This window comes from Pipistrellus hanaki (genome assembly GCF_964339955.1).
Source record: "Pipistrellus hanaki genome assembly, chromosome: 16".
NCBI classification, from domain to species: Eukaryota; Metazoa; Chordata; class Mammalia; order Chiroptera; family Vespertilionidae; genus Pipistrellus; species Pipistrellus hanaki.
The window spans coordinates 18,532,385-18,556,462 of record NC_140518.1 but is presented as its reverse complement, the minus strand read 5'-3'; the positions used below and the strand labels follow the sequence as shown (position 1 = coordinate 18,556,462).

Genomic DNA, 24,078 nt, shown 5'->3' with positions numbered 1-24,078 from the left:
GTACTTTCAAAAATATGAATTATCTAATGTGAGTCTTAAGATCCCTATAAGGTAGTCAAGGTGGTATTGTTTGTCATTTATAAAATAGAAGCTCAGAGAAATTAAGTGACTTGTCTAAGAGATAAGGATATATCAGTTATTTCTCTTTATGTCAAGAAAAACATAGTATTTTTGGCTGCAAAATAATCCAGGATATTGTTTCAAGAATAACAACAATTAAAAAAAAGCCCTTATTATAGCAATTAAGTCAATAAGAAACACATTTCAAAAGGGAGACTAATTGAACAATATTTAGAAAGCTACTTACTACTCCAATGTGGCAAAGTAAAACTGAACTTTGAGGGTTGATATCAAGTGCTTTCTGGAAATGCATTTCTGCAAGGCTGAATTTTTCTTGCTTATAATAAATCATTCCTAAACCATACCTGAAAGTATAAAAGTATAATTTTAGGTATATAAGCTGTGGTGGCTAATTTAGTTCAACTAATAAAAGAATTATGTATGGAATCTAATAAACCAGTAGAAAAATAGAAAAATCATCTAAGCATTTTAGACAAGTCACTTTTACAAGAGGTAACAATAAAATCCATAAATCAAATAAAAGTATGAGGATGTGGGGGGAAAGAAACCATGTCCTTAAGCCAATCAAGATTTATTTATTTATTTTATTTATTTATTTTTTTAAATATATTTTATTGATTTTACACAGAGAGGAATTGAGAGGGACAGAGAGTTAGAAACGTCGATGAGAGAGAAACATCGACCAGCTGCTTCTTGCACACCCCCCACTGGGGATGTGCCCGCAACCAAGGTACATGCCCTTGACCGGAATCGAACCCGGGACCTTTCAGTCCGCAGGCTGACGCTCTATCCACTAAGCCAAACCAGTCCCAGCAAGCCAATCAAGATTTAATAGCTGCTTTGTCATGAGTGGTTATTATGTGTGTGCCAATAACTTTGTAAAATTCTTCACATAAATTATCTCATTTAATCCTAGGAGGAACCAAGGAGATCAGTACTGTTATCATTTACATTTTCAAATAGAAAAACTAAGACTTAGAAAAGTTAACTTAATTTGTCCAAAATATATACCGAATAAGAATTCTAACCAGATTCTTCTTTGATTCTAAACCCTAACCTCCTAACAATGCTATTTCCATATTCTTTGTCCAAATATGTATGTACTTTATATAATTATAATATGCATAATATCATGTTCTGCTTCTCTCTTTCCACTTACTGTATCAAAAACATGTTCCTATAGACTTCAAAATTATAATTTTAATAATATAAGTATAAAATTATAATTATGAAATTATATAATTATAATTATCAGATAGACCTCAAAATTATAAATTTTAACAGCTATGTAATGACATAGTAAGTTGATATACAGGTATTTCTCCTGAATTTTCAAATGAATATAATATGACTGATTTACATTAAGGAAACTTTCTTGGCTATAACTATTGTAGATGATGATGAGGAATAAGCACCAAATGAATAAGAAGAATATCATACTGTATCTGCTTTTAAGTGGCTTTGTTGATCACTATAATGGTATTAGAGGTAAAGAAAGCATATAAAAAGCTCTGTTCTTTTTTTAATATATTTTTTTTATATTTTAAAAACTGAATTCAGAATTCAGAGAGGGAAGGAAAAGGAGAGAACGATAGAAACATCAAAGATGAGAGAGAATCATTGATTGGCTGCCTCTAGCATGCCCTCTATCGGGGATTGAGTCTCAACCTGGGCATGTGCCCTTACCGGGAATCAAACCCTTGAGTCCACAAGCGATGCTCTATCCACCAAACCAAACCGGCCAGGGCAAAAACTCTATTTCAATAATGGTGAAAGCAGAGATAAGAAAAGACTATTTACTTTGGAGTTCAAATAATAAATTTACTTAATGTTTAGATATTTATATAGTTAACTAAATTTCTCAATATTTAATTATTCTAGTAAAAAAACTCTTTAAACATTCCTTCTTTTCCCAAATAAAACAATTATTTTTACAACATGATTTTTGATACAGTAAAGTTTTTTTAAGAATAAAATATAGCAGAACAGACATTACATATCTAAAAAACAACCAAGTCTTGCCAAAACTGGTTTGGCTCAGTGGTAGAGCATCGGTTTGCGGACTGAAAGGTCCCAGGTTCGATTCCGGTCAAGGGCATATACATTGGTTGCGGGCACATCCCCGATAGGGGGTGTGCAAAAGGCAGCTGGTCGATGTTTCTCTCTCATCGATGTTTCTAGCTCTCTATCTCTCTCCCTCCCTCCTCTCTGTAAAATATCAATAAAATATATTTAAATAAATAAATAAATAAAAATAACCAAGCCCTATTAAGAACAGAATTTTTAAAATATTAGAGAACTTTATATTTATATGAAGAAAAGTCAGTGTTGGAAAGGCCTGATGTTTAACATACCAGCGGAAGCTAGCACTTATCAGGCCATCTAGCATTACAAGCAATGTTAACTATTTAGAAATGAGATGAAATTCTTTAAAAATATATAAATATCAAAAACTATTTTAGGAATCTAGTGCTTCTGATTTAGTGAGAAACAGAATAAAATTCAATTGCTATACTGATTAACCCAAAAGATAAAAAACACAAACATGTCTGACAAAAATTACCACAGAATTACAATACCAAAATAACACTTCTTGATATTTGAACTCTGTAGTTATTCAAGAAAAACTCAACAAAATATCAACAGTAAATATAGTGCTGAGGCAGAAATAAGAACTCTCCCATGTTTTCTTCGTTTGATAACAATATGAGCCAGTTAGTAATTTCCTATTTGTCTACTTGTGTACAAGTACAAAAAAATAAAACCTGCCCGCCTGGAGTGGCTCAGTGGAGTGTCGACTTATGAATTAGGAGGTTACAGTTCAATTCCGGTCAGGGCATAAGCTCGTGTTTTGGGGCTCGATCCCCATTGTGGGCAGGAGGGAGCTGATCAATGATTCTCGCTCATCATTGATATGTCTCTCTCTCTCTCTCTCTCTCCCCCTTCTTTTCTGAAATCAATAAAAATGTTTTTTAATTAAAAAAGTAAAACCTGAGTTCCTAATAAACTTAATTAACTAGAACTAATACTTAATAAACTAGAATACTAAAGATTAACAATTAGTATATAGTTTCAGTGCTTACATTCTACTATCCAATGGATGAATTATATTTTTTCATTTTTCATCCTAATCACCATTTTACTGTTCTTAAAAAAAGTAAGAAATCAAAGTAACAAAATCAATTATTTGCAAAAGTCTGATAGGAGAAAAGGTTGAAACTGCTGAGTATAAGGACCTGGTATTCTACTATGATTAGTTAGTTGAAGAGTTTGTTAAAGGTATAAACTTCACATTAAAAATATTTTGGTTAGATATTATCAACCAGTATGTACCACTCTTTAAGTATTAGTAATCAAATTCATGACAACAAAGAGCTATCTAATAAGAAAAATCACTAATATCAACCCCAATAATAAGACACTGTCTTTGCACTTCATTAGCACTTACCATGCATTATAATGTCTAGGATTGACTCTGATAGCATTTCGAAAACAAGCTAATGCTTTGTCTAATTCTTCAGTTAAGACAAACTCATGCCCTAATAGAGTATAGGCATAAGCATAATTTGGATCAACCTGGATAGCTCTCTGGAAGAATTTAATTGCAATATCATGTTCCCGTTGCAAACTGAAACAGTTCCCTGCAGCACACCAGGCCTTAAAAATATGGAAAAAACAAACAAAAAATGCACAATTAAATTTTTGTTTTATTTTTTTTTAACAAACAAATCTATGGCTAAAATTAGAACAGAAAGATGCAAACTGGACAGTTTTAATAGATATAGTCAATCCTCATTATTCATATTTGCAAAATTGCCTACTTGCTAAAATTTGAAAACCCAAACCAATAGTTGCAGTGCTTTAATGGATCTATAACATGGGTTGTCCAACAGGTATAGTCTCAGTCTCAGTGAGGTTAAAAAAAAAAAAAGACAACTCTCTACCTTATTTTCACAGGTCAGTGACCAAAAGAGAGAGACTATAGGGAGGGCAATGCAGAGAGGGCTCAGGTTCTGGGACCAGATGGACAGTTTGAATCTCAGCTCCGGCACCTGTTTGTATGGTGGTCTCAGAAAGGCACCTTAACACTTCTGCATCTCATTTTCTCTTTTGTAAAATAAACAGAATGTATCAGGCTGAGTTGTTTTTAGGATATAAGATTATAATCTATAATCAGTGTAGGTACACGTGCGTACGTGCTTATTTCTCTAAAGAACAATGGTTCAGTATATGCTAATTCATTGTTCTTAAAGACTATCCTACATAATAAAAGGCTAATATGCAAATTGTCCCTTCAACAGGGAGTTCAACCAGGGGGTGGAGCTAGCTGGCCAACCACCTGATGCCTCCGCTAGACCCCACCTATGCACAACTTCGTGAACTAGGCCTCTAGTAGAACATAACTACCAAATATAATAGGAATTGACTTTTACATTCTAAGTTTAAATATTTTCTAAAATTACCACTAAATATTTTTGAGATACACTAAAATACAATTCTTACACAATTGGACCATGTGAATGAATTAATTTATGTCTTAAACTGACAATTAAAATTACTATTTTCTTTCAATTTAAAATGACCAATTTTCAATCTATTTAATTTCTGCTTAATGAACTCTAATCTTGGTGATAACAGCAATTTTAATACAGCCAAATCTCTATTAATCCTAAATAAAATACCTACTTCATGATTTTCCTATTTAGGAATCTGTAACATCTATTTTAGGACTCTCTTCTTTCCTGAGTCCTGCCTACAGAGAAGGGTATGGGTAATATTAAATGGCATTTGAATTATTTAGTTCATCTCAATTTTGTAACAGTGATTAAAGAAATAGCTACATAAGTAAAGTGTTTCAGTAACATACCTCTGGTGAATTTTTATCCATGTCTGTTAAGTCTTTTGAAAGAACTGAAAGAGCAACATCCTTTTGAAGATGCCACAGTGTTGTAGAGTAGATCTCCATGCCTTCAACTCTGTAATTCTCAATTCTTCTAACCTCTGAGAATATCCTTTCAGCCTGAAATACAAAAACTAGTAAGGGGAAAACAAGTTGACACAATTTACATGTATACAGGGAGAGCACTGGGCTCTTTTCTCATAGGACCTTCATGCCTCCTTGTTTCATGGTTGCGTGAGTTAGCAATAACACAAGGCCAAACTGAGCAACTTTTCATGGCAGGTCAAATGTTGATATAATCACATTCACACTTAACTTAATTTTTATACACAAGTCATAGTAGAAATATGAATTCTGAAAAGAACTCTTAAGTTTCCACACACAGAAAAAGGTCTATTCCAAGTTACAATTTAAAAAGGACAAGTCAATTATTTTACTTTAAAAAATCACATTTCAAAGTTTTAATATTATGGCTTTACAGACTAACTTTCCCTCAGGAAAGGTGAGAGAAGAATAGGTAACAAAAAAAACCAAAAAAACCTATTTTTGTACTGACTTTTATTAAGAGGTTGTGTTGAAAACTTTAAAGGAAAAACAGGTGCAGGCATGTTGATCACTTACTATACCCACCAATGCCACATCTGCCAGAAATTGTCCCTATCTAGTAATTCTTTTTTCCTTTGTGGCACTCTCTTGACTTAGGGTCCCTCCTGAGCTATCAGATCAAATGATTTCCTCTCCACACTCACAGCTCCCAGAGCTGTGCTTCTCTCCCCCTGGAGTTTGAGACTTTGGTTTATATAAAACCTATTAGTTCCTTCATTTATCAATTCAGTAAGTTCAAAATTCTGAAAGTCAAGTTTAGTTTAGAATTAAAGAATATATGGTTTGTTCTTAATGAAATTAAGAAGACATAAAATAAGAAAATAATATTTCTAAAACCAGGAGCTTAATTCTAAAAAATGGCCATATACTATCTAGGATAGCTTGATGACTTGTAACTTCCCTGAAATCCCCTATAAGTTATACAGATACAATTTTCAAACAGGCATTGATTACAAGAAGACTATCAGCCAAATACAGATTTGGAAAATGTTTTCAAACTTTCCAGAATCTATTGTTTCTTCTGAAAAGTGATTGTGGCATAGACAAGAAAATACTTTTAAAAATCATAACTTTTAAGTTGAAACAAAGGCTTTCTTCAGTTAAATATATGGATCTATATCTGCTCTATAATTAGGGGAAACAACAAAATTAAAGTATCTTAAAGTACCTGTAAAACAATAAATTAGAAATAATTTTGAAAAGGGCTTGCCAAACACAACTTTTGCCTGTGTACCAGTAAAGGACCATAATCCAAACATGGGTCTTCTAGCAACGAATACGACTATCTATAGCTCTTTCTCTCTTTACTTCATAAAATTACATGAACAGGTAACTTCTGCATTTATTCTCTATCTGGAAGAACACTCCACTATTAGATCTTTATATGGCTCATAAAGAGAGGAGTAAAGTTCTTTCTCTGAGCACACTTTTTAAAAAAAGCACCTTACTTTACCAGACCCCAGCAGCAAGCTAACCCTCAGGTCAGAGTATCTGTTCCTGGTGATCAGTGCACATCATAGCAACTGGTTGAGTGGCCTTAGCATATCATGGGCATATTATGCTTTGATTGAACGGCCCACAGGACACCTAGCATATTAGGCTTTTATTTTATAGGAAATGAAATGCCAACTATTCAATCCAGTAAGAACTCTGAATTTAGTAGAAAGAATTTTTACTAGAAATATCTATTACATGGTAAATATATATTTTCAGGTTCAATTGAGTTCAAATGTTCCACATAAGAATGTATGCAACCCTGTCCTCAACTACAGAAAAGAAAAAAAAAGAATGTATGGGCCCTGGCCAGTATGGCTAAGTTGGTTGGAAAGAGATTCTCTATACTTAAAGGTTGCTGGTTCAATTCCTGGTCAGGGCACATACTAAGATTGAGTGTTCAATCCCCAGTCAGGGCAAGTATGGGAGGCAAGCAATGGATGCTTCTATTACATCGACGTGTCTCTCTCTTTCTTTTTCTCATTCTCTCTCTCTCTCTCTCTCTCTCTCTCTCTCTCTCTCTCTCTCAAACCTCCCCTCCCCCTCAAATCAATAAAAAAAAATTCTCGGGTGAGGATTAAAAAAATAAATGTATGGATGACTTGGGTTATTCTCTACAAATCTACTTCAGGTAATCCTAAAGAATTTAAATCCCTCACCCCTTAACACAAGAAAGAACTGTATTTATAAATTATAAATACTGAGAAAATATAGACATTACATAATATTGACCTTTTAGATCTAGCCTTGCCAAGCATAGGCATTAATTACATTTCAGTTATGTGTTAAAAGGCATATATAACTGTTTTCTATACTTACTTGCATGTACTCTGAAAGTTCAAAATAGGCCCTTCCAATTTGGCACAGTACCCAACCAGTATTGTAGTGATGAGAAGGTAGGTGGCTCAAGATATTTATAGCTTCTTTGCAGTTGTATGAACACAACGCTAAATAACCTTTCCCCATTTCACGAAGAAGGCTCATCAAACCTTCTAGGAGAAAACAATGTAGTAAACAAAGGAGAAAAGACAACAAAACAGCTTGGTTTTCTAGAAAGGCTAATTATAAAATTATTCATTAAAAATTCCAACATTTATTTAGATAAAATGAAAGAAATTTTAGAGAACATAAAAAAAACTTACTTAAAATAGTGAATAAAATACAAAGAAGATATTCAGCATTTAAAACAGACCTGCTGCTGCTTTCTGTAGATTAAATGCCTGGATCTGAGGTGTGATTGTAGAGATTTTCCCTTCTGAAATGATGGAAGAATCCAATTTTGTAATTTCCAGGCTATCATTTATGTTAGGTTGAGTTATTCCTCCTTTATTAGTTTTACTTTTTGTTTTTCTGTTTGGGATTTTAGGTGGAAACTTCATTTTTAATTTTTTGCTATTCTCCTGTAAAAAAAACAGGAAAACCCCACACTTGTTATACTCATGTATTTTAGACATTCCCCCAACCCTTTCTCAAATATTAGATAAAAATAAATGTACAACCTTGTGTATAATCTTGACTGATGTGTATTTTTCTCAGAAAAAAAATTATAAAGACAAGTCTTTAAAGTCATTTAATTTTAAAATTCCAAAAATAATTCATATTAACCAGTGTTTAAGATAAATTAGCATTAAATGTTGCTCTTTTCTGAAAGTATATCATTTTCATTTATTATTTAAAAATAAGAAAAGTAGATGTAATACTATTTGCCTCAGAGCATCATAAAACTATTGAACTGAATGTCAAAGATTATCCATAATATTTGTCAATGGACCAAGGAAATTTACCAAAGACATAATGAGACGCTTTAATTATGCAAAGAAATGTGTAAAGAAAATTTCCATTTACTCTTCTCCCAATTTTCACCAACGACAACATCTGACATACCATAGTACATCATCAAATCCAGGAAACTGGAGTTGGTATAATACTATCAACTAAACTACAGACCTTATTTGGATTTCATCAGTTTTTTACATGCACTTTTTGGGGGGAGGGTGGATGTGCACAGATCTATGAACTTTATAATATGTATGGATTTGTATAATCCACTGCCACAATAAAGAAGCAGAATATTCTATCAACACAAAGAAATTCCCTTGTGCTATGCTTTAAAAGTCATATCTTCCCCTAGTTCTAACTACTAAAAACCACTGATCTGTTCTCCAACACAATTTTGTTATTTCAACTAAGTTATAAAATATTTAATAAAGGACAAAGAAAATTTACAAATGTTATATAGATGGCTCCCCAAATTAAAAAAAAAAATTTCCACAGTCAATTTATTTATTAGAAATTGAGTCATTGATGAACAAAAATTTTAGAGGGGAAAGCATTACCTTGGTTGTAGAGCTGTCACTAGTAAAAAGTCGTGAACTTCTTCGAGGCAGTGCATTTGGGGGAGATGTGATAGTGGGGCTCAATACCTGAGGTGTTGTACTAAAAATATATATATATAAAAGTAGACATTAAAAAAAAAAACTTTTTATGACCATAAACTGTTGCTTCAATTTAGTATATTAAAAAATAAACATTCAACATGTCTGCACTCTAAAGTTGATGAGTTTGGTTAGTCCTTTTCTCATCCCTCTATGAAAACTCAGATTTAAATACTATTTGTGTTACCATAAAATAATAATTATACTACAGACCTTTCCTCTATCTGAAATTGCCAATTTAAACTTAAAACAATCCACATAAAAATTCTGGGTCAATAAAAGGTAAACTTATAAACCAATTATCTCTAGCCCTCATTTGCAACTATAGCAAATTAGAGAAAAAGGAAAAGATAATTGGCCATGGATAGTTTAAATGTAGGGATATTTCCCAACAAATACCACTAGAACAACCTATACTTGAGAAATATTTCCCTATAAATTCAAACACCACATCAAAATTTATAGAACAAAAGAAATAATCTCTTGGGTACATTTTTTTTTTTTAAAGGATTCCATGAACCTCAGAATTTCTTCAGGATGGAGACCAATGAATCCAGCATCCTATAGGTTCCATTTCCATGCACCTTTTTTTTTTTTTTATAATAAATATTTTATTGATTTTTTACAGAGAAGAAGAGAGAGGGATAGAGTTAGAAACATCGATGAGAGAGAATCATCGATCAGCTGCCTCTTGCACACCCTTTACTTGGGATGTGCCCGCAACCAAGGTACATGCCCTTGACCAGAATCGAACCCGGAACTTTTCAGTCCGCAGACCGACACTCTATCCATTGAGCCAAACCGGTTTTGGCGGGTACATTTTTTTTTTTTAATGTATATAAACTTTTTATTTTTTATTTATTTTATTTTTTAAATATATTTTATTGACTTTTTACAGAGAGGAAGGGAGAGGGATAAAGAGTCAGAAACATCGATCAGCTGCCTCTTGCACATCCCCCCACTGGGGAGTGCCTGCAACCAAGGTACATGCCCCCCACCGGAATCGAACCTGGGACCTTTCAGTCCCCAGACCGACGCTCTATCCACTGAGCCAAACCGGTTTCGGCAAGAATTTCTTTTTTCTTTTCCCCGGCAAGAATTTCATTCTTAGAAAGCAAATATCTGTGTTTTCCGATGGTCTTAGGCTCTACAGCAGCGGTTGAAAACACAGATATTTACATTATGATTCATTTAACAGTAGCAATATTAGTTATGAAGTAGCAACAAAAATAATTTTATGGTTGGGGTCACCACAACATGAGGAACTATATTAAAGGGTCGAGGCATTAGAAAGATTGAGACCACTGCTCTAGAGGCTTCGGAGGTTGTATGAGCCTGTCAACACTTCAATTTTGGATTATTGTGTCTAGAACTGTGAGTGAATAAATTTCTGTTATTTTAAACCATCCAGTTTGTGGTACTTTGTTTCAGCAGCTATAGGAAACAAATATAGAATTAAGTAGGTAATACAAAGAACAAAGAATTATTAATAGTCGATGTTTATTAGTGTATTTGTTTAGTTTTTAAAAAAATATATTTTATTGATTTTTTACAGAGAGGGACAGAGTTAGAAACACTGATGAGAGAGAATCATCGATCAGCTGCTTCCTGCACACCCCCTACTGGGGATGTGCCCGCAACCAAGGTACATGCCCTTGACTGGAATCAAACCCGGGACCTTTCAGTCCGTAGGCTGATGCTCTATCCACTGAGCCAAACTGGTTTCGGCTGTTTGTTTAGTTTTTAAGTGAAATGTATAATTCAATAAATGTTTTAAGTATTCTTTAGGATTAGCATATACTCAGCCTATATAAAATTACTCTGCAGGAGACCTCAGGCTCCTTCTCATAACTGAACCCCAGGCAATTTGTCACCTGTCTTCAAGATGGCACTCATGAGGACACTTATCATCCTGCTGCTTTAGAAATATTGAAGCCTTTTATATAGTCAAGTTATATGCATACCTGTGACTTTTAAGGCTTATGATACATGTCCATACTAGTTGAGGAGGAAAGAGACATATATGTTTATAGAAATGCATAACAGGAATGGGAGAATGAAACCTATCTGTACTTGACTGTGAAGAAGGTCACATAAATAAGAGGACAATTACTTTGGCGGAGTGCTTGGAATATCTAGCTTAAACAAATTCATGAGGCAATTAAACTAAAAAGATATTTTAGCTAATTCCTGTTTTGATTTGTATTATAATGTTCAACTAAAAATTAACACTAGTCTTTTTTAGTAAGTTAGAAATTTCTCAAATTTGACGTATTCAAAATTTATAATAGTCATTCTAGAATTCTTGGGAGAGTCCAAACCTGCCTATATGGAAGTATAGCAAGAAGAGCTGAAAAATACCAAGTAACGCACCATAATAAATAAATACCTTGTTTGTGGGCCAGAACTTTGTGTTTGTGCAACAAGAACTGGAGTTACCTCTCGACTATTTCCACTCTGTGAGAAGACAGATTTTGTTCCAGTTTGGCCGATTCTGGCAACAGACTGTAAAACACAAAATGTTTAAGGTTTGTGAATTATTGATTGCATTCTAAATAATAAAAGACATATGATGCTCCCATCTCCATTATCCAAATGCAAGATTTCATAATATATTACTGTCATTTGAATACACAAGCTACCAATTTCATTGTCATTATTAATGTTGCATTAGAATGAACATCAGCCTATTTCTACATTTTAACCCCAGTATTTTTATCTTTATATTATACTATCCTGTCATCTTTTAATTTAAATTTTAAGGAAAGGCTCAAATTCCTGGAAATCATTTATTACATCTTCTCCAGTTGGGGCTAATGCTAAAGAATTTTAAAACAGCTACTATTCTCAAGATTTATGGTCTACTTTAGTATACATAAAAAAATAATATAGCCCAGCTGGCATGGCTCAATGGTTGAGCATCGACCTGGAGGTCACTGTTCAATTCCCAGTCAGAGCACATGCCTGGGTTGCAGGCTCAATACCCTGTACAGGGTGTGCAGGAAGCAGCCAATCAATGATTCTCTGTTATCAATGATGTTTCTATCCCTTTTCCCCTCTCCCTTCCTTTCTGAAATCAATAAAAATATTTTAAAAATATATAGAATAAGATTTTTAAAAAAATATATTTTATTGATTTTTTTTACAGAGAGGAAGAGAGAGGGATAGAGAGTCAGAAACATCAATGAGAGAGAATCATCAATCAACTGCCTCTTGCACACCCCCCACTGGGGATGTGCCCGCAACCAAGGTACATGCTCTTGACCGGAATCGAACCTGGGACCTTTCAGTCCCCAGGCCGATGCTCTATCCACTGAGCCAAACTGGTTTTCTGCTAGAATAAGATTTTTATAACCCTTCTTTGGCACTTAGTAAAAAGCAGTTCTATACAGGTATATCCAACTTTTTGAATATTCATGATTTTCGCTTTTATGAAAAAAGTTTAAAGCAAAAATACTGTTTAGCATTTGTTTTGCAAGGAGCTGTTAGAAGCTTTGAGAGCCTCCAGCAACAAGAGTGGTTCCAGTAAACTCCTGCCCTGGGAACTACAGCCAGCATCAAGCCACCAGAGCATGGAACTGTGTCTGTGAACATCCGTGCTTTATTTTGTCACTCATTAGCAAGATATGTCCTCAAGTATGAGAAAAATCTCATAAGGATGTTATATATAGCAAAAAACCAGATGTACCTAAGCATTTCAATTTTGGTGAACAAAATAAAGATGTGCATGCATTGAATTTTTGGTCTGGGAATGCTCAAAATATTTCTTTATAAATTATTTATAATTTATAAATTATAAACCACTTATTTGCTTTAAACCATTTTGGCTTACAAAAGGTTTCATGATACTCTATTTTTGGATAGTGAGGGAAACATACAGTAGTTAGAGGAGTAGGTTTAAAAAGAATTAATCAAATTATTTTCCAGATTCTAAGGATATTGCTCTTAGATTTAATATTTCTTTCTAGTGTATACAATCTTTCATTAATTAGTTTCTGCTGTCTGGAGGGGTGAAAAACCTGTTGCTTACTCCTTTCTGTCTTCTCTAATTATCACCTTATTTCTATTCATTTTCTCACTTAGCTTCTTTATAGAGATCAATGACTATTGAATCAATGGATGCTTTAAATTTCATTACTACCAGATAATTTTCTTCAAAACGTACCTGTTACTTTCATAGCTACTGTACATAAATCTCAAACTGCACATTACAAATAATCATGTTTTCATCAGATATGAAAGCCTAATTTTGGCCTTTTCTGCATTCATCATCACTGATCATCCCTCCTTTTTGAAACTTTCTATAACTTCCAAAATAGTATAGCATCTTTATTATCTGTCTTAGCATTTCATTGGCTGACCCCTCTTCCTTCCACTAACTATACTCTTTAGCTACTCTCTCTTTCCTTAGGAGAGCCTAGCCATTTTAACAGCTTTAATTATTATTTCTATCACCAGGCCATAGTCTTTCCTGTATGATTATCCACTGAATATTTTCACCTAATCTACCACCACCTCACCTATATTCCTTCCTCCTTTTCCTTCTATATTCACCCAAAGGAGAAAACTTAAAGTCAATTTGGACCTTGTCTAACCAAGAACTACGTATGTACTATTCCCACTAGTCAGTTTGATATTTTTAGTTGATACTGCATGCAGACCTACAAGTATAGCTTTTCTAGGAACATCTTGTAATAGGGTAAGAAGAGAACAGAGGCATAATAAGTGGCTTTTATTATTTGGGCACTGAAATAATGTATCTCTCACTTCCTAACTTCTCCTGATTGCAATAGCTTTCCTAGTTCTGGCTTATTTCACTTGGCATGCTAACTACTATGCAACTATGCCTTCTCATAATTGTAATAAACTAATTTCCACAATTATTTTTCATTCTTAAGACAGTACAATACAAGGTAGTTGCCAATTTTAGAGATCACATTTAAAATAATCTACACTTCAACTATTTTGCAGTCTCTTTTCACCACTCTTGAAACTTTTCTCCCCCGCTTTCCCCCTCTCCCCCTGGACTCTAAGGAAGTTCAGGAATAAAAGAGTAAAAAAACAAAAAACAAAAAACAGAAGAAACAGGTCTCTAGAGAAGTAAAGGGGCTATATTGGTCATTCATATACTACTATTATTATTTATTTAGGCATGGCAAACAGGCATTTTACACATATAACCTAATTTAATCATCATAAAAGATACCTTGCACCACAGATATCTTTTAAACAAATAGCATTTTGACCTCTACTGCCATAGATCTTTATATAAAAGACTATTATGAAGAGAATCTCAAAACTTGTTCCAGTATTTACTGTAAGAATACTGTCAAATACTTTTCATTTTATTACACATTCTATATAATAAAAGCCTAATATGCTAAGTGTCTGGTCATCAATCCAACCAATCAAAACATAATATGCTAATGATATGCTAAGGCCACTCAACTGCTCGCTATGATGTGCACTGACCACCAGGGGGCAGACAGTTGATAGGTTGACCAGTTGCTATGATGTGCACTAATAACCAGGGGGCAGATGCTCTGACCAATAGGTTAGCTTGCTGTTGGGGTCCAGCTGATTAGGACTGAGCAACACAGGTCAGACATGCCCTGGAGCCCTCCTGTGGTTCCTTCCCAGCACCAATGGTGCACCGGTGGGGTCCCTTGAACTGGCCTGCACCCTCTCGCAATCTGGGACCCCTCGGGGGATTTTGGAGAACCAGTTTTGGCCTGATCCCACCAGCCAGGCCAAGGGACCCAACTGGTACACAAATTCATGCACTGAGCCTCTAGTTTACTATAAATTTACTACACATCTATGAGTAGCCACTATAAGAATTTTATTATCAGAAGCAGCTGGCTTTACATAGTCAGTCTTTTTTCCTTTAAACACTAGGATAATTAAAAAACAAACATGGTGATGGGGACAAGTAAAAACTGTGGCATGTATATTTCTTATTTATATTTAATGTGACAGAAACTCTTAATTTCATTAAAAAAAACATAGGAAATTAAAAGTAAAAATCTGAATGTGTTTACTTGATGTATACTGAAAAGAGGAGCAACCAGGTTTGTGTCTCCAATTATAACAAGGAGGTTATGACAGTGATAATCTTTTACATTTAGATCAATAACTCTAAAGCAACAATAACTATATAAAGTTAGATTCTCTATGAAATTGCTTTTAGCAGGTTGGAATTTTAAATGAATTTCTTTCATCGGTACCAAACTATATTTTACATGGAAAATACCTTTTTTGTAGGGGCTCCAGTGGGTGGCACATCAATTACAGAAGATGTATTAGTGTAGTTTTGTAAATAGGATCCATCTCCAGGACTTGGGGTTTCTAATGGCAAAATCCCAAAACTGAGAAGAGGTTGAAATCAAGGTGTCAAAAAGTCATCAAGGCATATATAAAGCAGCAGTATACTTAAATTAGAAGGTCTAAAAGGAAGAGAATGGCAAATCAGTCTTGGGGGCAGTGAAGATCTAAGGGGCAGATTAAAAATAAGCTATGAATGTAGACTATCACCATAACTAAAATTTAAAATACCAATCAATCAAGACTAAATTGAGCAGCAACTGATCTCAGGAGATTTATTATAAGAGTAGCTTTGTAAAAACTAAGTTCCCAAAGATAAAATTTCTTAAAATTCTTGGAATTTAAGGGATTTGGACACTATTACAGAGAAAATGTGAATCCATTTATGGATTCAATGAGTTATTGTCATATGGCTATTCTATTTTAGTAGTTCCCTGGCGCTGGGACCTAATACTTAGTCTATTCTAGCATATTTTTTATTTTGATGCTTTTGAATATGTATCCTCTAGGCTGGGTTCCTGTATTTATACATACATATACTTCTAATAATTTTCACAAAGTATTTCACATTAATAGGTGTCATTCCTTCCTCCATGTTTTTGAAAATAGCACTTTACCAACAACCATTGTCTGATTATATCATAAACATTTCAACATTCTAAAAGGTTCACTATTCACTGATGCACAAACATAAAGGCATCTTTTAATGCATATACTAACTCCATATGGCATATTTAAGAGTTTTTAAATTTTCTCCAATATATAATATTAAATCTTTATCACAGGTACTGTATTTTTTTACTTGATTTTGTAGAAACAGAATAGATTTATTATTGACTTATTAAAAGCCTCTATTTCTATAATGATTTAAAAGTTGTTCATATTAATTTATATTTACTAATAATATAAATTATTATAAAATAATTTAATATTATACAACACATTTTAAACTATCTTTTGTCTTACCTGGGCGTTAATGGGCTAAGAGCAGCTGGTCCTCCTAATAAGCTTCGACCAGTTTTTGGTTTATTTTGAACCTGTTTAGACAATATAGAAGTTCCTGTTCCGAGAGGGACAGTATCTGGTGAAATTACAGCTGAATCAATATAAGACACTGAGGAATCTGTATTCAAGGAATACTTTGAATTGGAAGATTCTAAATTCAGTCTGTTTAATTCCTGAAACAGAAAATTTCTACCATGACATTTACAATATCATTTAGTTCATATCATTATTTTTCATTTTCATAATATTTTGAACACTAGACTATGATAGACTTACAATTGTGTCCTGGGGTGTTTCTGTAAGAACCGTCTCAGGTTGTCTGTGAGATAAATTATGATTAGATACTACTGTTGTGCAAGAGTTGGGCAGACAGTTGCTAAAGTTCTGTAAAGAGGTTAATTTAAATGTTTGGTCAGGATCTGGCTTTTCACCTGTGAAGGGAAAAGAAAAGTTTGCTTCTGAAGAAATGAATGTTAATTCTCCACCCCAGATATGTATAAAACAGTGGAAATAGCCCTTTTCCAGAGTTTTAAAGTTCTACTGATCAAATTTACCTCCCAAAAGCCCACCCACCAATTTATTGCAAAGTTTACCTTTAAGAAAAAACTATAAATTTAGGGAATAAACTAAACAGCAATGACACTGATTTTAAATATAACAAATCAGAGGAAAATGCCAATTTCTGTGTTTATTTTAAAGCAGGAAGCAAAGATCTTGATCTCATTTTGCTCAAAGTAAGGAGTGAGAATTGAAACCCACTAGAAATACTATAATTTTAAGCACTTCCATGTATATAAATACAATGTGTTTTTTTAAAATATATTTTATTGATTTTTTTACAGAGGAAGGGATAAGGATAGCGAGCCAGAAACATTGATATAAGAGAAATATCGATTCAGCTGCCTCCCCACTGGGGATGTGCCCACAACCAAGGTACATGCCTTTGACTGGAATTGAACCTGGGACCCTTCAGTCCGCAGGCCGATGCTCTATTGACTGAGCCAAAATGGTCAGGGCTATAAACACAATGTTTTAAAATGATCCTTCATGCATCCTAGAATTTATATGTGTGTGTGTGTATACTGAAACACCCCATATTTTCCAGGTCTTAATTTATATTATACAGTTTCTGCTTTGGGATTCTATTCATTTCTTTTCTTATCCATGAGGCTGTTTTGGTTAATGCTATACTTAAAATACAACTCATGCTATAGGACACAAGAAAGGCTACAATATGACTCTATCTTATTTCTTGTTATCAATTTTAACATCCCTTTGGCTTTGAAAAATATTTTTTCTGAATAATTTGTATCACATTCCAAAAATTAAGCAAGGAAAAATATAAAGAAGAGGAAACAGAGAGCCCCTTCCCCTACAGCCACTTCTATAAACCTACCTATTTCACATAATGATTCAAAGGGGGACCAGAGGAAAGGATTTAAACTAAGGCTCTTTTGGTAACATTCTGATCCTTTGGCAAGCCGATCTGTTTTGCTGTAAAGGCAAACAAATCAATTAGACACACTACAAAACCTAAGACATATAAGGAAATTTTTGGTACAGAAACTAGTTAAGTTTTACAAAAGTTCTGAGAATACTCTTCTTGATGCTTCCCTAAATCACCACTTTCCCCTTCTTACCATCCTCCAATCTCTATTACTTAGGGCAATTCAAGTCAAAAGTCATTGAAAATAAACAGAACATAAATTAAAAGGAATGCTAACAAAATAAACAAACTATTACTGCCATCTTGAATATTATGTTTTTTATGTACCATCAGATACTAGAATTATTAAAAGAGATATAATAAAAACCAACCAAATGTTTCAGTCTCCTTTTCTTAATTTTTAATATAATATCCTATTGGTAATTTTGAAATTTTATCACATTAATTTTTACTGTTATGATAAAAACTTATGAACTTCTGTTTACTGCTTATCTCCTCTACTCTATTATAAATCTCTGAGGGTGAAGACTGTGAGTTATTTATCTTTATATCCCCAGTGCCAAGTACTGTGTGTAGCCGTAATGAGGATGAATCTCAAAGTTTCTTGAATAAGTGATAAGACGAATTATAGTTGCATGAACCAAATTAATAACTCTAAGTCCTTTTATTGAGATAAATGAAGATATTAATATTTTATCTTTACTTACTCCCATTTTCAAGAGTAGTGTCATCTGATTATGAGCCCCTAATTCAAATAATTTATTCTGTTCAAAAAGACATTTTCAAAACTACTATTAAACTAGCCTCAATTTACCTTAAAACAGATACTATCCTAATTTTTAGATAAACAATCCTCATCCATTTCTCCCATGATATGCAACAGATGACATTTATACTAGTGATACACTCTTGTGGTCAGTTGAATAATTCCTGTTACCTCATTACATATTGACCCCTGTTCTCCAGCTCAAAGAGTATTTCAGAATAAAAATAGGTGAGAAAAATATTATTAGGGTGATAACATTGAAGTCAATCTCTCTTGCTTTTAAAAGACTGAATTTAAATAAATATAAGTAAGTTTATTTACTTTATTACTGAAACTTGCCTTCAAAACTACTAAGGAGCAGCAGTGATATTTAATATTAGAAAAAAAAACTCCACTCTTCTTTTTCCTCAGTGGATTACATGAAGATACTCTCCTCAACCAGGTAAAAACCCATATGCTCATTCAATTAGTAGGTAGTGTGTTGCTGTAGCTATTATCATTAAGGACAGTCAATATGAGATCAGCATCTGTAGTATTTTCCAGGTTTAACAAGGTCATGGAACTAGAAGACTGTACTACTACTCAGTCAAGTGCTATTTGATAAACACAGAATAGCATAGGTTTTTAAAATCTCAAAGCATTCTAGTATTGGAAATAATTTTCTGATAATTTGAATGATTCTTACCAATATATATGTCCCAACAATGAAAGAGTAAAGCAAGCTGAATCACCAAACTCAGTAACAATATCATCATGGCTTTTCTGTTTATTAAACACTCCACCAGATAAGATCTGTTCCCCTTCAGCAAGCCTTTAAAAACATAAATTTACAGATTTTAAAAAGTCAACAAAAAACACACGATTGTAAATACATTCTTCATGACCAATGTACCACTTAATACAATATAAAGATAGGTAAAATAAAAAGTTCATGAACCTTTAAAATACCAATAAATTTGCATCTAGAATTATTCGGGAGACTGGGAATTTATGATCTTAAAATTCCAGTCTTGCCTTTAAAAACAGAACCAGTTAAATTTACTCTGTATATATACATCTGGCCTAAACAACATATACAATACTCATGTCAAAAGAAATAGACTATTATCCTAGGGGGAAAATATGAATGGTTTTTCATTAACATGCATGGTGACCCTTCTTAGTTTATAATTCCTTGAAATATAAATTTGCAAGAAAATTAAATAAGACTAACATTTTAATTTAAAATTACATACTTACAAACCTCAGTTATTTTTAGGTTTATAAATGAAACCTGAATAGCACTTTATCTGTTTTTATTTGTCAATTATGCTTTCTTTTTCCCCCCTCCTTTTAAAAAATATATTTTATTGACTTTTTATTGAGAAGAAGGGAGAAGGATAGAGTTAGAAACGTCGATGAGAGAGAAACATCAATCAGCTGCCTCCTGCACACCTCCAAACCGGGGATGTGCCCGCAACCAAGGTACATGCCCTTGACTGAAATCGGACCTGGGACCCTTCAATCCGCAGGCCTACACTCTATCCACTGAGCCAAACCGGTTAGGGCATCAATTATGCTTTCTTGACATTGAAAATCATAAGTGTTTACCAAAGGATAAATTTTGGCCCAATTTCAGTATATACTTTAAGCATATCAGAGTTTATAATGGTTTGTATTTTAAAGGTTTTTTTTTTTCCCAAATGATGTAGAAAACTCTCAAGTTTACATATAAAAGGTAAATATCTAAATTTTTTTTTACTGTCAGTGAGATTAAAAAAAAACAAAACTGTAATGATTTGTAAATGGGGTAAGAATTAGCTTAAGACATTAGCAAATTAAATAAACTGATTTTTAAGAATTTAACATTAGCTCTGGCCGGTTTGGCTCAGCCATTAGAGTGTTGGCCCTCTGACCAAAGGATCACAGGTTCGTTTCTGGCCACGGGCACCTACTCGGGCTCGGGACACATGCAGGAGGCAACCAATTGATGTTGTCTCTTCTCTAAAAAAATCAATGAAAAAGATATTCTTTGATGAGGATTTAAAATAAAAAAATAAAAAAGAATTTAACATTAGAATCCTTAGAGTAAAAATAATTCAATAACAAATATTTCAGAAAATGTTATACATATTGTAGCTAGCTTTAATTTAAAAGTCATCAAATAAAATAAACCTGTAAACCTACAAACAAAATATATACACAGGCTTTTATAATTATCTGTCTAGTCACTTTTACATTATTCCATTTCTTACAGTACAGAAAAAGAGTTTAACAGAACACAACTACCTATACCTCCAGCTGCCTCCAAATTCAGAACTGGGACAGCTGACTTGGTTTAACTGTGCAAAAGAAGCACTCTCCTGAATCTGTCACATTGCATCAAAGAGGTAGGAGTATTGGTTTGCAAACAGAATGATCTTGAAAGGCAAATAATTATACAACTACCTAGACACAAGGGAGCATTAATTGCAAGTAAAGTGGTAAGTAGGTTTTCAGGCTTATGCCAATTGGCATAACAATGAAAGCAAAGGAAATGAAATAACACTTGGGAATTTTAGAAAAAGATATTGGCTATAACTTAAGTTTCTTCCAAGTTAAATTCTATTATTTATTACAATAACAATGAAATCTTTCCATAACAAAAATAATAATGATACAGAATATTGTATAAACATTTCAAGCTACTGAAATGACAAATCGCTACTACCCAAAAAGAGGGGACAAAGTGAGTCAGAGTTTAACCCATTAAGAGAATTTTATCCCAAATTCTACATTGTAAGTAAAAATGAAATTAGAACACATTCTTAAAAACTTACTTGCTGAGATCAACACAACATTTTGCAAGCAGGTATTTACATTGTGGTGTAGTACAACTGTGTCCTTTCAAGAGTCTATATGCTTTATATGCCTTTCCTGAGCGATAATAACAGGTTGCCAGTAAAAACAAAGCTTCTTCTGAGTGTACTAAAAATACATATAGGAAAAAAAAGAGCTAGGTTGAATGGCAATCATTATTTATCTGGCAATAAACAAGTTTGTCAACAAAAAAATTAGGTAGTTACTTAATGTAAAACAATCATTTATTTCAATTAAGGAGAAATATTTTACCGATAGAAAAAAGTTAGTTCCCCAAGGTCACTATTCATAAGAGAAATGCAAAAACCAGGATTAAGTATCACCTCACACCTGTCAGAATGGCTATCATCAATAAATCAATAAGCAAGTATTGGCAAGGATGTGGAAAAGAGGGGACCCTCTCTAGGTGCAATCACTATGGAAAACAGTATAAACGTTCTTCAAAAAATTAAAAATGAAACTGCCTTATGACCCAGCAATTTCACTGTAGGTATATATCTGAAGAAACCCAAAACACTAATATGAAAGAATTTATGCGCTCCTGTGTTCATTGCAGGGTTGTTTATAACAGTCAAGATATCAAAGCAACCCAAGTGCCCATCACAGATGAGTGGTACATACATACAATGGAACATTACTCTGCCGTAAAAAAAAGAATCCTACCATTTTCGACAATATGTATGGACCTAGAATATATTATGTTAAGTGATATTAGTCAGGCCGAAACCGGTTTGGCTCAATGGATAGAGCGTCGGCCTACGGACTGAAAGGTCCCGGTTCGATTCCGGTCAAGGGCATGTACCTTGGTTGCGGCACATCCCCAGTAGGGGGTGTGCAAGAGGCAGCTGATCGATGATTCTCGCTCATCGATGTTTCTAACTCTCTATCCCCCTCTCTTCTTCTCTGTAAAAAATCAATAAAATATATTTTTTTAAAAAAAGTAATATAAGTCAGACAAATACCATATGATTTCACTTATATGTAGAATCTAAGGAACAAAATAAATGAATAAACAAAATGGACTCAAATATATAGAGAATAGACTGGTTGCCAGAGATGAGGGGTTTAGGGGGTGGATGAAAATGTTAAGGGATTAAGATGTACAAATTGGCCGAAACCGGTTTGGCTCAGTGGATAGAGCGACGGCCTGTGACTGAAGGGTCCCGGGTTCGATTCCGGTCAAGGGCATGTACATTGGTTGTGGGCACATCCCCAGTAGGGGTTATACAAGAAGCAGCTGATAGATGTTTCTCTCTCATCTATGTTTCTAACTCTCTATCCCTCTCCCTTACTCTCTGTAAAAACTCAATAAAATATATTAAAAAAAAAAAAAAAAAGATGTACAAATTGGTAGTTACAAAATAGTCATGGGAATGTAAAGTATAGCATAGGGAGTATAGTAAAAAATATTACAATAACTATGATTGATGTCAGGGGAATACTAGAACACTTTGTAAGGTATAGGATTAATTAACCACTATCACGTACACCTGAAACTAATACAAAAATAATACTGAATATAAACTGTAATTGAAAAATTAAAATTAAAAAAGGGTCATATTGCAAATAAACACAAATAATATTGAATAAATTAAGTAATAATACTATGATAAATTCTTTAAAATTTTTAAACTACCAAGAACTATATATTTATTGTAGTTATAGAATTCAGAGTATATAATCCAAGGAAATGACTTTAAAGAAAAAAAAAAACTATACATAATTATATTAACATCTTAGAAAGAGAATTACAATAATGACAGAAACAAAATATACATTACTAGATGTTTATTGGACATTTATTACTATGCAATAAGGCTGTACCAAGTGCTTTAAATACATTATTTTATTTTACTCTTCAATTTTGTTTATTTATTTATTTTTTACTTTATTTTTATTTAATTCTTCAATTTTATGAGACAATTATCTTTAGTTTATAGCTGAGAAATCTGTAATACTCAGACATTAAGTAACTTGCCCTAGGTATACAACTGCAAATTTAAGTGACAGAGTTAGGGTTTTCACTGAAGCCATAGACTCTAATCCATGCTCTTGGCCACAAAATAAAGTCTCTGGGGGAAAAAATATTTAAAGATTGGAAAAGATTAAATAAATCATAGTGTAAAATCTGAAGCAACTCTATAGTTATTAAAAGTAACATATACATGAGCTGCACAGATACAGGGAAAAGTTTTTATGAACTACTATCAATTGTAAAGAAAAAGCAAAAGCAAAAGCGATACTCAGAATTTATAACAGTCATAAAAAGGGATGGTGTTCATATATTTTATTTATTAGTGATTTTACAGAAATAAATACAATACAAACCTTCTGCATATAGTCGTTCTGCAAGGAAAACTGCATCTCGGTAAGCATAATGGTTTAGTGCTTGCCATATAGCAGCCTGCAAGAGGAAGAACAGAACAAAAATACATAAACACAGAGTTTCAAGAAAACTTCTAGCTCAGAGCCTTGCATGTAATCCCAAATCAACATCCCTAATTTAAGTGATAAAACTTCAATGTCCAAAGTGCAAACTCCAAAGTGTGTTAGATAAAGCTCTTCGCAGATGGTTCCAAACATACCTGAATTCACTCACTGGATTTTCCATTAATTTTTAGGCCTCTGTGTCTTTTTCTGCAATAGGGAATGTGGTCTTGCTCATTCCTAAAGATCCAGCTTA

General features: G+C 33.3%; 1 protein-coding gene across 2 annotated transcripts in view; it reads right to left on the bottom strand.

Moving 5' to 3' along the window:
* CDC27 (cell division cycle 27) overlaps positions 1 to 24,078 on the bottom strand; it is a 48,082-nt gene that overhangs the window by 8,435 nt on the left and 15,569 nt on the right. Inside the window, exons 2-15 of one of the 2 annotated variants that reach the window (XM_084861687.1) lie at positions 23,724 to 23,799; positions 21,356 to 21,503; positions 19,243 to 19,368; positions 17,741 to 17,838; positions 16,621 to 16,775; positions 16,306 to 16,517; positions 15,269 to 15,383; positions 11,405 to 11,520; positions 8,917 to 9,016; positions 7,773 to 7,980; positions 7,400 to 7,572; positions 4,949 to 5,101; positions 3,530 to 3,738; positions 308 to 425 (exon numbers count right to left, since the gene is read on the bottom strand). In XM_084861687.1, coding sequence (XP_084717813.1) covers positions 308 to 425; positions 3,530 to 3,738; positions 4,949 to 5,101; positions 7,400 to 7,572; positions 7,773 to 7,980; positions 8,917 to 9,016; positions 11,405 to 11,520; positions 15,269 to 15,383; positions 16,306 to 16,517; positions 16,621 to 16,775; positions 17,741 to 17,838; positions 19,243 to 19,368; positions 21,356 to 21,503; positions 23,724 to 23,799 — 2,007 coding nt within the window. The remainder of the gene's footprint in view (positions 1 to 307; positions 426 to 3,529; positions 3,739 to 4,948; positions 5,102 to 7,399; positions 7,573 to 7,772; positions 7,981 to 8,916; positions 9,017 to 11,404; positions 11,521 to 15,268; positions 15,384 to 16,305; positions 16,518 to 16,620; positions 16,776 to 17,740; positions 17,839 to 19,242; positions 19,369 to 21,355; positions 21,504 to 23,723; positions 23,800 to 24,078) is intronic. The other variant, XM_084861688.1, reaches the window with a different exon arrangement.